Source organism: Drosophila suzukii, chromosome 3 (assembly GCF_043229965.1).
Source record: "Drosophila suzukii chromosome 3, CBGP_Dsuzu_IsoJpt1.0, whole genome shotgun sequence".
In the NCBI taxonomy this organism is placed as follows: domain Eukaryota; kingdom Metazoa; phylum Arthropoda; class Insecta; order Diptera; family Drosophilidae; genus Drosophila; species Drosophila suzukii.
Window position 1 is genome coordinate 88,261,225 of NC_092082.1, and position 14,507 is coordinate 88,275,731.

Here is a 14,507-nt window from a genome sequence, read left to right on the forward strand (position 1 = left end):
GCCAAGATCCGCGTCCCCATTTTCCAGTTCTCAGCTATCAGTTCCCCCTGGTTCAATGACAAGCCTGGTTGCTTTGGTTTTTTTTACTAAAAATATTGTATTATATTTTCAGGGTAAAATATTCAGTTGCCATAAAATCAATCAATTCTTTTTTCATTTGCTTCGATTTGTTTTATTTTTTTTGTTTCGTTTTCTTAAAGTATTTTGTTTCTTTTTTTTCGTTTATAATAGTTACACAAATTAGATCACAAAAATGCACGTAAATTACAAAATGAAATTGTACCTCATACCAAAAACATAGACAAAACTTCAAATGGTGGAAACGAGGCGGCTACTGGAGGGATGCGGGTTTGTAGGTTCATCGCTACAGTTCTTATAAAGTAAGGGTTCGTTTTTTGTAACAAAAATAGGGTTTAAAGCATATAATCAAATACATAGTTTCGTAGTTTCGCTACTAGAAAAGAACATAAATTTTGTTCGCGTCACTTGCACAGCGAAGTAGATCAGAGTAAAGTAATTAGTAATCAACCCGGTAATCGGTAGTCAACCAACTCAAGAACGAATTCATACAGTTATATCTTAATAGGGGATTAAAGATAGAGAGTGAGAGTGTGGGAGTTAATCGTATATCATATATTACAGAGTTCCATTATGTTTAAAGTAGTTCCTTCTGCTCCTATCGTTTCGCTTCGTTTTCCGCATGGCCCAAACGAAAATCCCAATGAAAGATGCATGTTTTTGAGTGTGCGATGGGTGCTTCAACATAATGCCAAGTCGATGCGTGTGATACATATACAAATACATAGTTATCTAGTGTTATTAAACGTTTTACGTACATTTAATACTTTCTTAGATTCCATGTGACAGATGAGAAATGAAATCTTACAATGGATGGGGATGGAATGGTTGGGGTCTGAACTTCTTTACGTTTTGTTTGAGGGTTGTGATTTCGGGATCGGGCTCCAGTGAGTGGTATATATCGTATTTTAAAGCGTAACAGTTTTCTTGCTTGTTTTGTGTATTGTTGTATAAATATATCTCGTTTTATAAGTGGTTGCTTGTCACTAGACTAAAGAAAATTACATTTCATTTATGTTCTATTTAATATTTGTTAATTTACAGAATCTAGATAGACGAACGCAAGGTAAAAACTCAAAAATTGTCGGTCAGCCTAATTTTGCTTTTAAAATTTGTTAGGCTAAATTAAAATCGAACAAAGTTTCCGGCCATGGCGCAATGGCTAAATAAAAGAGCTTAAAAATAAATCGAGTTTACACTTTTACATTCTGTTGATTTTTTTGTTATTGATTTTTCTTTCTTTGTTTTGTGGGTTGGTTTAAATTAAAGCTTACACTTAAACGTATGTGTACAGATATATTTAAGTAGTATTATGTATATATAGTTATATTTTATGTATATAAGTATATATAGTTGTATATATATTTAGTAATACGATTCGCGGTTTCAAACTAGTCCCTTGTACGTTGTATGTGTGTTGGTGTGGGTGTAGGTATGGGTGTGTGTTTCGTGCAAACCAAGAACTAAACCAAACTTAAACTCTTCTGCTTCTTTTTTGATTTACTCGAAATTGATTGCAATCCTCGTTTGAGTGTAAGGTGTTCTTGTTGTAAATGCGCTCACAAAATGTTTAAACAAATTCTAGGCTTACTTAGGTAAACGAACTCTTCACTGTGTCGCGTTCGTGATTTAATTCAGAATTCAAATTTGTTGCTAGATTTCCTACTATTTCGGTTTCATTTTATCTGTTTGCTCCTGGTATCTTTCTATAATTTTTCGATTTATATGTATAATAAAGCTGCTCTCTACAATCCTTTGTTGGCTCACTAACAAATTAAGTTTACTTTAAGAGTTATGTAATGCTACAGTTTCCCGCGAATTTACATATTTTATGCTTCCGTGTACGATTACATGTACATTTCATTCTTATTGTTGTTTCATTAAATTGATTTAAATATTTTTGGACATTTTTTCAAAGTTTTTTAATTTTTGTAATTTTTTTTAGGTTTTTCACATTAACGCATAACTATATGGTTTTCTTGAATGTTATTTAATTATGCATATAACTTTTAAGCAGCATATAGAAGATTGTGCCGAACCAGAATCGCAGTTATAAAATTGCCAAAAGAAGAAAATACCGAAATACTCTTAGCGAAAGCTGCCCGAAAGTGAATGGGAAACATTTAGTTTGGAAAATCTCTTTCTCAGTGAACTCTGAACTGAAGGCCCTAAATCCGACCTGATGCCGGAATTAGGTCTGCACCAGGCCCCGGATGTCCGAGGCGCCGTTGCTGCTGCTGTTGCCGCCGCCGCTGCTACTGTCCACGAACAGAGTGGCGGCGTCTATGCCGGATGTGTTCGGCGAGTGCATCACAGCATCAGCTAGCAGATCATCGTTAACGTCCAGGAAATCGTTAAGAAAGGCGCTGTCCGCCGAGCCGCCGATCGTCTGCTGCAGACACTTGAGGTTCTTATCGGCGATCTCCAAGGCCCGATCCATGGCCTCGCACTCGGCTTGTTGCACTGCATCGGCACAGGTCCAAGGCGAGGTGGAGAGCGATGGCGGCGACATTGGCAGCGGAGGCACACATGGATTAGTACAATGAATAGCTGAACAAGGAAAATTGTGGTTAAATACACACCGGATTGGAACAGCTCGTTGAAGGCATCGTCCGGCAGCGTGTCGAACACATTTACCAGATCGTGCTCCTCCAGCAAGTGGGCGCCATTCAATGCTATGTCATCTGCAAGAAAAAGAAGGGGGTTACAAATCTGGATAACTAAAGGATATTACAGTTTCTGAAGCTCCAAATATATTTCTTTGTTTGGTAGCTACTAAAATGTTATAAAACTCACCAGCATCGTTAGCGCCTATCAGCTCCGACTCACTGAGTCCGCCCAGGCCGGTGTCTTCCGAACTGGCGTACGCCGAGCTGTTCTCGCAAATGCCAAACATATCCTGGCCCAGCAGATCTGCCGTGTTGGCCAGAACAGCGGGAGCAGCATGGCCATTGTGCGTGATTGTGTTGGTTGGCTGGCCCATTGCATTACCAAAGGCCGTGTTGAATGACGGAAAACTGTGCTGATTATTGTTATTGTGGCTATAGTTTACATTATTGTTGTTGTTGAAGTGCACACTATTGTTATTATGATTGCTACTGTTGTTATTGTTATTCTGATGGGGCAAATCACCACCGGCCGCTGCCAATTGGGCCACAATTTGGCTAATCTCCTCGGCCTTTATATTGGCATTGTCCAAAGAAAGTAGGCCTGGGCCCAGGTGTGCTTGCTGCGGTTGATCGGCCTCGAATTTGAACAGGGAATCCACCTCCAACTTGGGCACCAAGAGCGTTTCCTGCTGCTGCTGCTGCTTGGGCTGAAAATCTCCGCTGAGTGGAGCCAGCGCTGGAGGAATGGATAGCTGGGGTAAGTTCTGTGCTGCAGGAACCGCAGCCGACAAATTTGCGGGCGTATAGGGCGGCTGGGAGTGCGAGGTGGCCGACGAGTGCGAGTTGCTGGCAATGGACTCCAGCGAGGTGGTGCTGCTCTTGCGCTGCATACCCGCTGATGGAACCAGCGGCAGTGTGTTTATCTGCCGGCTGATCTGGATAACCGTTGGTTCGTTCGCCGGCTTTCTGCCACGTTTCTGCGGACGAGCCACGGGATTGGCGTTAGCCTTGCGCTTACGCTGCTGCTTCACAGGCACACAGAGCGTGGCCAGGCTGGCGACGGGTAGACTCATAGGCACCTGCTTCGGTGCTGGACGGGTTCCATCCATTCCGGAACGCAGGTGGCTGTGCACCTTGCAAAGGGCCAGCGTGTGCAGCACATCGAAGACGGGAGCCTGACAGGCAGTTCCATCCATACGCCAGGCCACGCAGGGCTGGAAAAGCTGCTGGGTGCTGTTGTTCACGATGTGGCGCTCACAGTGCGCCGCCATGCTCAACGTGGGCTGCTTGCAGCTGGCCACCAGGCAGCGGTTGCCAATTCCACTGCAAAAGACAAAGAAAGTCAATTAAACCGAATGAGGCAAAGCTATATTACACTTACATTCCCTGCTGCTGACCGGCGTGATCCTGGTACTTAATCAGCATGTTCTGGACGCACTGCAACCTCTGTTTGGCCGCTCGCATGGGTAGCTCCTGCAGCGACCTTGTGGACAGCAGTTGCAGCGCCTGACGCCTCAGGACTCCCTTACGGACTGCAATACGCTCCTCACGCCGGTTGCTCTGCGACAGCGGTGAGTCGTGGGAATGATCCTTGGATCCAGAGTGCAGCCAGTGCTGTTGCAGGCAATAGGGCGAGTCAGACGAAAAGGTTTCGTTCTCGCTCAGAGTTGCCGAGTTGCGTTTGGAGGCAGGCTTGCGGCGTCGCTGACGATGAGCCGAATCCGTGGACTTGTTTGCCGACGCCGCAATCGGCTCCTGGGGAGGCGGCATCGATGTTGGCTGCGGTTTCTTTGCTACGATCTGGCTGTTTCTATTGTTGTTAGTGTTAGTGGTGCCTTTTCTGCCGCCTTTCAAAGCAATCGGGGCTTGACGGTTGGCGGTGATTAAATTGGCCACTTTGGAAGACATTTGTTCAGTTTTCTTGGCTAATGCGGGTGCTGATGAGGTTGGGGTGGCTGGTACAGCTGTGGTTGCAACCTGCTGGGAGTTCGTTGAAGCAGGTGCTGCCGGAACCGAGAGCTTTGAGCTCGGGGGAGCAGGTGGGACCACCTTGGGGCTGAGAACTGCTGGTGGCATCACTTTGAAGCTGGGAGCTAAAGCTGGAACACAAGATGTGGGCATCTGCGGTTGCATTTGCGGTTGCATTTGCGCTAGCAAAGGCGGTGCGCTCATCTCCGGCGGAGAGGGCGGCGTAAGAGGAGTCACCAGTTTTACTCCTGCTGGTCGGGATTGCAGCGCTCCCTGTCCAGTTGCTCCTGTACCTCCTGCTCCGCCCGCCGCTGGAGGCTTTCGAAAGATAACATTGACGGGTATCTCGTTGAGATCGCTGTCCTCCACGCTGTTGCCGGTGGAATGTTTCTGTGGAGCAGCAATCTGTGGTGTCGGCGCGGGAACTGCAACTGTTCCCGTGTTAAAGACCATCAGTGGTGGCGGCTGGGTCTGATTATAGTTAGTTCCCTGCACCACAGGTTTGTTAGGCGACTCCCCGACATTGTTGTTGTTCTTTAACTGGCTGTTATTGTTGTTGTTTTGGCAGGACAGTGGCAAGGACTTCTTCTTTTTCAAGCACTCCACCTTCTGTAGGTGTTGCGCCAGTGTGGTATGATGGAATTTCGATGGCGGCAGGGGTAATCCACCCTTGGGCGATACGGAGATCGGAGCCACCATGGCGGTCACTGCAGCTGTGGCTGGCGGCAGTGTGGGCGAAGGTAATGAGGCGGGCGATGTGGGCGGGCTGACCAACGCAATGGCAACGGATTGCTGCTGCTGCTGCTGTTGTTGTTGCTGCTGCTGCTGCTGCTGTTGTTGCTGCTGCTGTAGCAGCTGTTGGTGCTGCTGCAAGAGGAGCTGTTGCTGATGCTGCGGGAGATGTTGCAGGAGATGTTGCTGCTGGTGCTGGACATGTTTCTTCTGCGTTTGCTGCTGCTGCTGCGTCTGCGGTTGCTTTTGCCCGTTTTCGAGCAGCAGCGGCGTCTGCCACAGCGATGGAGTGTGGGCGTAGAGCGGAGGCGGTGCTGCCGGCGGCTGGCAGGACTCCGAGGTGGCTATCTTCTCCAGCTGCTGCTGCTGCGGCCGGACTACGCACACGTTGGTGGCCCGCTTCGGCGAGGCCTGCGACTGCGACTGTGATTGCAGCGGCAATGGCAGCTGCAACTGCAACGCCGGCGACTGTCTCTGAGATTGCGTGACATGATGGAAATTCGTTGTGGTATTCGCCAAAGACGCCTGCGCCTTTGCTGCTGCTGTGGCATTCAGTTGCGCCACCAGACTCGCCTTCCTGCTGGCCGCAGCTGTTGCTGCCGTCTGCCTCTTGTTGCTGCCTCTACTGCTGTCGCTTAGGCGGGCTCTCGATTTCTGCAAAGGGTAAGCAAAACAACTTTTTAACAAGGGTTTGAGTGGATGAGGCATTGTTGCATAAATGCAAAACAATAATAAAGAAATAACGCTTGGGGGTTACTTTAAGAAACCCGTTTGCTTTCAAGTTCAGGTTGTCAATTTAATAACAATTGTTCTGGCAATCTGCATTCCAAAATTTGTTTGCCAAATGATTAGCATAGGTTTGACATTTATTAAAATTATTGTGAAAGGCTCATAATTAACAAGTTTTTAAATAACTTGAAATGTTTTAAGAATATTAGATAGCTAAATCAAAGACCCTATTTGATTGTAGTAATTCACCGTATACGGATACCATAAATTTGGTAAATAAATGATATCATGGAATATCCCAGTTATTATTCCCAAAAGTGGTACACCTAATTATCTGGATCTGGGATTCCTATCAGGATCTTTCAGATGGTAATAATAATAGTGTATTTTATAGGATTGGAGGGATTTGAAAAACAGGTAATGAGCAATAAGTATACTTTCTGGCTTAAAGATCTGACAGACAATGACTTGATTTATGAATCTGGATTTATATCTGGAGTTTTAGATGGTGATTCCTACCTGTGCATTGAATAAAATGGGCGGAGTGACGGCCACAGTCTCTGTGAAGGCATAGGGATCCGAGTCCTCGGACGTCGTCTTGCCGGCGATGCTCTCCACTGGCGTCAGCGTTGCTGCTGTTGTTGCTGCGGTTATCGCTGTTGCTGCTGTTGCTGTTGCGGCTGCAGTAGCTGTTGCAGTTGCTGCTGCAGTGGCTGCTGCTGCGGCGGCGGCGGCTGCTGCTGTGGCTATCCTCCGGGTGGCTGTGCTCTTGGCTAATGTGGCTGTGGCGGTGGCTGAATGGAATCTGGAGGCTTGCTGACATGACATGTCCAATGTGAAGCCGTGCCGTTGCCGCTTTTGTTTCCTTTTCTTCCTCGGCTCTTCTCTTTCGGCTGCCTTTGTTGCTCTTTAGTTGTTGTTGTTGTTGTGCTATCTCTGGTTACTTGACCTGCAATTTTAAAGTGCAAAATCAATAAGCTCAAAGTTCAAAGGGAGACGTCATAAATGGGCGTTGTCACGTGCTCTCTGCCAAAATGCAATTGCAACACACACACTCGCACTCTCTCTCTCCCTCTCCCTGTCACACTCACACAAACACACACACATGCAGCCGTGGCAAACGAATGCCATAATAAAAACAAACTACAATCAAAATAAATAAATTCGCTCGCCGAAACCAGTTCAAGTGAATCGTTCGTTGCTTTCTTTCCGCTTCGCTTCTGCCCCCCTTTCTTCGTCTCTTTCGCCTCTTTCTCCTCCTCACCCCTTCCCCGCTCCCCTCTTTTCTTTTCTGCTTTGGGTGCCGCTTGGCACCGCCGCCGTTAATAACAAATACAAACGTTGATAGCGCAGCAAAATCGCAATAATTAAAAATAATAAACCCAGACAAAAAATCGCCCGAAAACACTTGCGGTCAGAATTCTGTATAAGACTTTGCTTTCAAGGTCTTAACTGACAATATTTTTCTTTACAATAAATAGTTCTTAATTAACAGCAACACTATATGAACTCAGTTATTTTTATGACTCTATGATACAATACTTTTAATATATACTGGGTATTCCCAATGTTCTCTAGTGTTGGTCAGCTGTTTATCAACTGTTAATTTTAATATAAAACGATTTTACAGTTTTAACAACCTATATACATTTTGTGTTAATTTTTAACACCATTTCAATAATATTTTAAAGCTTAACAAAACTGCCACTTTAATAATTTTCTTGAAAATAAAAAAAATTTCATTGAGGAAATAACTAATTTTTAGATTTCGTAGCTAGTATCTTCCACAACCGTTGGCTGACCAGCGCAGCGAAAAAAATCCCACAAATTTGCATGCTAAGCAAATCAAAGAAGCACGTTTGTGTGCACAAATATATGGAAGGCGATACATAAACAACTGCGCAGGAATACTATAGACCAAAGTCTTATTGAACTTAGCGAAACAGCAATTATGGGGCAGAGAAAGAAAACAGAGGCGGTGAAAGAAAAACGGTAGAGCAAGAGAAAAAAGATAAGCGCAAAACGGGGGCGAATTGCTGGACTTTCCAGTGAATCGGGGAAGAAATGGAGAGATACAAGAAGAATGATTCGGTAGAATTGTACACAACACCATACCATATCATACCATACCACTCCATATAAGGAAATGTAATATGGGTGGGGGCAATATTTTACATTTCCGCTCAGTGTGCTCTTTGTTTTCATTCAATTTACAGCCTTTGATTAGTTTCGCACATATTGATTTACATTCCGGCTGGGAAGGCAAGTATTTTATGATTACAATATGCGCACACAAACTCGGGAAGAACAAGTTATCCAACTTATAGCTGCGAGTGGAATGCTTCTTTGTTTGTTTATGCTTTCTTTACGTGTTCCGAGAAAGAAGGAAATGACTTTGAAAGCATTTGCCAGTAGTTCCCGCTCCCTTCACTTCACTTCACCCCCACTTCCACACCCATTGGCGCATTCAACACGACTCCTTTGCCGTACGTGTGAGTGCAGGAGTGTACGTGACACTTTTGTTTATGCTTCCTATTTTTACTTATTCATCCGACGAACTGTGGGGAGACATTGAAAGATATTTAAGGCTAAGGCCTAGCGAATACACCCCGTACATGTATACATACATACATACGTAAACCAAACAACTCCAGTCGGGGATGTCAAATAATACCCTATCGATATCTTATCTATGGGTACTTAAGAATTACGACTAGAAAAACAAAGTCGCAAAATGTGCTTGTGAAAACATCACGCGAGAACGGAACATCCGACTAGATTGAGAATTTAATCTGGTATGCTCAAGAATTCGCGAGAATATTTTTTACTCGCTATTAAGCTTGTTAAGGAGGCAGGAAATTATAAATACATGATTGATTAACTCGAATTCCTTACTAAACCAAAATATCTTTGTTGTGATATATGATTTCCAGTTCTATACTTCCATAATTAACTTTTATATTGATGTAATATTTTTATTTAGATACTTCTTGGTCGATTTATCATATCGACATTTTCCACTTGGTATACCTCAATAACGCCAAGTAAAGGTTTTTGATCTCAAAGCCCGCAGACGAATACGAAGTCCAAGATTTTAGCGTACAAACACAAAAGAGAGAGGAGAAGGAGGAAACCGCACAAAAGCAAACTGTCGATAATTGCAAATAATGACGATGCTGGGAATTTGTTATTGTTTGCTTTTGTTGTTCTTTCGAGCGATCCCCAAGCAAAAGCAAGTCGTTGCTTTTTGGCCATTTTAGGTCTTAAATGTTAACTCGTTTTTTTGGTCCAACTTGGAAACACGCTCGAATGATAAGAAACGGAGACAAGAGACGAGAAAACAAGAAAAGCCAAAGAACGCCGAGACAAAAGAAGCTAAAGCTGCAGATACAAGCCATCGAACCTGAACAAAAAATCCAAGACAAGCGGGTAGAAACCTTACAAATAGCCGCTGGATGCTAAAAAAAAAACCGAGATCAGTGATCTTTAGATGTTTAATTCTTAGTGTCTAAACTTTATACTGAACGTAGAGTGGCTAGGAAGGGAAATGATAGATGTCAGAGTAATGGAACCATGAAACCAAATGTCTTTCAGAATTGAAATTACTGTTTATTGCAACACCAATGGAAAAAAGTACAACATAGGAAATGACATTCCGATTAACCTAATTTTCTGTATTTTAATGGCAAATAAATTTGAGTTTAAAGCGGAACTGAAACTAACAAGGATTATGGATGGTATTTTAATGGAAGCATGGGAAATTTCTATTGATTTTCTATATATGAAACTGTTTTTAAACAAGCGTGTACTTTGGTGATGATGAAACCATGAAAAATGCGGAGCAAATCAACTTCAATTTGTTCGTAACCAACAAGTTAACAAGAGCCCCCTTACAAATTGCTCATGTGGTTCTAAAAAAAACTTATGGGGTAACATAAATTATTCATTAAATTACTACAACTCTGATTAATCTTATCCCAATTAGGGGCGTTGCGATCCCAATCAAAGTAAAAATGTTAGCAGATGTTGGATCATCATCCAACTAAAAAATACAGCAGTACAAAAAAAAAATACGTGTTGTATCTGAATTAGTAAACTATAAAATCGTCTAACTACTTTTTAACAAAGAACGATTCAAATAGCACCTGAATCATTTCCAATTTTAGATTCCTTAATTTAAAGACTTTAAATTAAGTGCCCCCAGGCTTACTGATAGAATACTTGATGTGAAAACGCATAAGCAATGGAATAATAGATCATGCTCATGGGTTTTCAAGGCGATTAGTCGTCTGCTGCTACTCAAACATTAATGGAAACTTTTGAGGCACCTTTCGGCAGAACTGCTAGACGCGAAGAAAACCCGCGAGGAAAACGCATGCCGTGGAACACGAAGGTTTCGGTTTCGGTTTTGTTAGCTCAAGAAACCGTGTGTGCTCAAAGGTCTGCTGGGTTTCAATGGTTTGGCCAGGTAGTAAGCGACCAGGTAAGCAGAAAGCCGGTCGAGAGGTTAATTACGAGAGCAAAGCGTTTCCAGGCGTTACGCTCACTGAGCTAGGGCAGCATGAAAGACAGCAGAACTGGAAAATACACAACTACCAGTTGAATAGTTGAAAAACTAGGCATGCATTTGCAACACAGTTTTAAATACCTGGCCCTAACACCCTTGTTTCTGTGTAGTTTTACAAATGTTTCTCAATATTTCAACAGGTAATTTGTAAGGGATGTTACAACATTGCTGATAGCTGTTTATTATATAGTTACAAATACATTAAAGATCTATTAAAGGTAAAATAAAAACGTAGGAGCACACAAATCATATTAAGAACGTTATATAATAACAATATTTATCATCTAAAAGAATAAATAATATTCTAAAAAATCTTTTTCATCAAACTATCACGATTTACCAGTATACTTTTTATATAGAAATTATTTATAATCAAATTGATAAGACAGTGATTATTCGTAATGTAAACAAGTAATGTTTAAAAATAACTATGATTGACTGGTGTTTTCAAGTGCGGAACACGTTGCGTTACTGCCCCGATAAGAGTGAGATACGATGCCCATATTTTCGGCGGGCTTTCATGCTATTTGCAGACTCATCGACATTGACGCACAACCGCAGAAATTGCATTTAAATGCACATTACATCGTCGGCGAGTGTGGGAAAGAGGCAGAAAGACCGGGCCCGAACCCGAACCCGTTTGCTGCTTCCTTCATAACCGGAAACTGAAGGCTAAATTGTGCAAAGCGAAAAAAATGAGCAAAAAGAAAAAAAAAGAGGAAAAAACGTAATATAATGACGATCGGGTGGGGGATACCAGAAGGGCGGGGCGGGGAGGCTGAACCACCGCAAAGGCAGCTGGAAATGGAGATTCAGATGGGGTGGTGAAACGGGGGCAGGGGCAGGGGGTAAAAGCCAAGAGCCAAGAGCCAGACATGCGGTTCAGTTTATTCAGCCAGCCAGCGAAGCCAAACGAACTCCATACTCCATCTGCAGCTCCACTTGGCCACTTTTACATCGCACGTAGGCCCGTCCACTTCTGCCTCCAGAGCAATGCCACAGTGGGCACTGCCTAGAGAAAACTCTGGGGAAACCTTGGAAGTGCTGCCAAAAACGTTGTCATAAGTCGGAGACCATTTATCTTTCTTGTTTTTGGCCACAAACAAACTCCAAAAATCGTGACTCATAAGCAATTATTATTTGGGTTTCACATTCACACATCTTGTCTCACTTTTCTTTGCTTTTTTGCGGTTAAGAACCAGTAAACATTGATGGGTTTCGGAAAATGAATCACTAATTTATTCAAATAAATATTATAATCAGTATTTGCTAACGTAGTGTTATTTCTAATCAAAAATCAACAAAATCTTTAAGGTTTTATTTCTTTGTCCTTGCCATACGATAAAAACCATCGCAATTTTATGACGGATATTTTCTTTATCTTGCTATGAAGGATACTTTTAATACACAATATTAATCTTAAAACGAGTATTTAATTTTAATGTTTATAGGTAATGTAAGCTGTTTATACAATATACACCACTTTTCCATTTTATAGATCCATTTAAAAAGTCCATTTTCTTTTCATTAATATATTAATATCCATTATATTATTAAAGCTTTATCTCCAAAAGTAGTTTGCAAGATGATTATAAGCTTGTATAAAAACTTCCTTTGAGTAATCACAAACATTAATGGAATTACTATTATTTTATAACCGTGCCACGATTATCAGGCTAATAAAGGTAATACAAAAGCGTTCACAAAATAAAATAACCAAGGTTTACGATCACTATTTGCTTTTTTAATTAAAGTGTATGAAATTTTCGGCTTTTGGCTTGCATTTTGTTGTTGATTTTGTTAGTGAGCGGCAGCTGTTGTTGGTATCAAAAAAAAGCACACACATCTGTTCCGTTAAAGCCAAGTTAACGATTGTCTCGGTTTCTCACGGACTTTACTCAACACTCGTGAAGATTTTTGGCAATATAAACACACAATGACTGCCGAGGGGGGCAGTGGGGGGCGGAGGGTCATCTTCACACATACATATGCACATATGTTGCCAATAAACAAATCCACAAAACTAAACAAAACAAATTACGAATTCCGTGTAAATGAACTTTTGGTGGGGAGAGCGCGTTTTGAATTTCGTTAAGCGTTTTGTTTGTCATTCGCTTTTGCGGTTTGTGGGTGTGTTTGTGTTTTTCAGCGGAGGGGAGGGCACTCGAGAATCGCTGTTGCCGGCGTTTTTATGATTTCCCCGCCCCGTTTCCCCTTCCGTTTTTTCATCATCTCTTCTTTCCAGTCAGTCGCCCTCGCCCTTTTTTCTGGTTCCCTTTTAGTGGCTCTTTCGCTTCCTTCCCCCACATGACCCCTCCTCACCAGCCCCAACAAACACACACACATACAAACACTTGCGTTTAGAGTTGCACATGCAGGGTCGTTTAAATTTTAATTGCGATTTGATTCCTGGCCATATCATCATTTGGGGCTTTAACAGCTTTGTGGCAGATTTTCTTTGGTTTCTTTGCTTTGGCGATTTTTGATGCAAAACAAGAATGCGTCACGGCTCACACACACACACTGGGGCACAGAGACACACTCACACACTCGCATACAATGGGGCCGTAACCGAGAGCGACGAGACGAGAGCGAGAAAATTTACCCAACCGTCTGATGACGATTCAAACGTCAAAGTGGCGCCGCGCAACGTACTTGGTTTTTGTTGTTTGAGTACCCTTCCCATGGACAGGGTTGTCATCGCACTGTGAACTGATAAGCTGGCCAAAATAAGCTGATTATGGGCATGGGAAAAATGCACAGCCCTCTTTAATAATTAAAAACACTTCACCGCACCCATTTAAAGCCAACTCATCTGAATGAACTCCAAAATAAGCTCTTTTAAGCACTTTTGGGCGGTCACCTCGGCAACCCTGGCCCGTCTCTCACACACACACACAATTACGCCAGCACAGACCTGGGAATTTTTTGCTGCAGAAAATTTTTCTTCGCACCAACAATTCCACTTTCAAATGCAATTTTCACCCCTTTATCTTGGCGCTGCGTACTCAAGACGATATCCTGGCTGTGGGCAAATGTGTACTGCAGCACTTTCTGGTGTTTTAATTGGGCATTCAACGCGTTTAACGATTAAATTTGTAATTTTTCGATGCAGTCGGGCTGAGAGAACACGGGCTGACAAGATGGCGGACAGCTCTGTGCACTCTCCGCACTAACACAGGCGCGCGCACAGACACACACACGGCCAGTCGGAACCAGTACCTGGGTGTGTTTGTGCATGGCGTTGCCAGATCGATGGGAGGGCGTAGAGAGTACCGAGCAGTGCGAATGTACCTAAATTAACGGATATTTGAAATTGGTTTTGGTGATAAGAATAAAAAAAGTTGTTGGAAACAGAAAATATACCGAACTTCTCTTTGGTGCATAAAGGTATTTAAATTTACAGTGTAACAAAACCAGAATCGATCATGTGTCTAACTTTTTAACGCAGGGTATCAACATATTTTAGATTATTAACTTTTTTTAACTCAGTTATTCCAAGCTAAAATATCCTTTAGTCAATTGAATTCCATAAATAATTCTGATAACCATGATATAATACTTCAAACTTAAAAAAGTGAAGTTAAGTAAAACTTTACAATTTATATGAGAACTTAGGATATAATCCCTTATTTATATTTTAGTTTCTCATTTTTAAAGTGCTGCTGAACTAAGTGTAATAATAAAAAAATCAGAAAAATTCCTCATTTGTATAGTTTTTAGAGTTTACTTTTAACATAATTTATTTAATTTTTATTTAAGTTCTACAAATTATATAGAATTCATATGCCTAAGTGCAGGGGCTTAAAAAGCGTTGCACAACT

The 14,507-nt window shown here is 42.3% G+C and overlaps 1 protein-coding gene across 3 annotated transcripts; it reads right to left on the reverse strand.

Moving 5' to 3' along the window:
* Positions 1-72: 72 nt before the first annotated feature.
* Positions 73-13,847, reverse strand: l(3)L1231 (lethal (3) L1231). Of its 3 annotated transcripts, none has more exons than XM_036819547.3 (6): positions 13,692-13,847; positions 6,636-7,065; positions 4,069-6,041; positions 2,875-4,010; positions 2,661-2,762; positions 73-2,541 (listed from the first exon to the last, which is right to left on the reverse strand). In XM_036819547.3, exons 2-6 carry the CDS (start codon positions 6,942-6,944, stop codon positions 2,270-2,272), a joined length of 3,792 nt encoding a protein of 1,263 aa, XP_036675442.3. In that variant the 5' UTR covers positions 6,945-7,065; positions 13,692-13,847; the 3' UTR covers positions 73-2,269. The 3 variants fall into 3 exon arrangements, with proteins under 3 accessions (XP_036675442.3, XP_036675440.3, XP_036675441.3); XM_036819545.3 differs by having other exon boundaries at positions 13,601-13,844; XM_036819546.3 differs by lacking the exon at positions 13,692-13,847 and adding an exon at positions 13,289-13,369.
* Between the last annotated feature and the right edge of the window lie 660 nt (positions 13,848-14,507).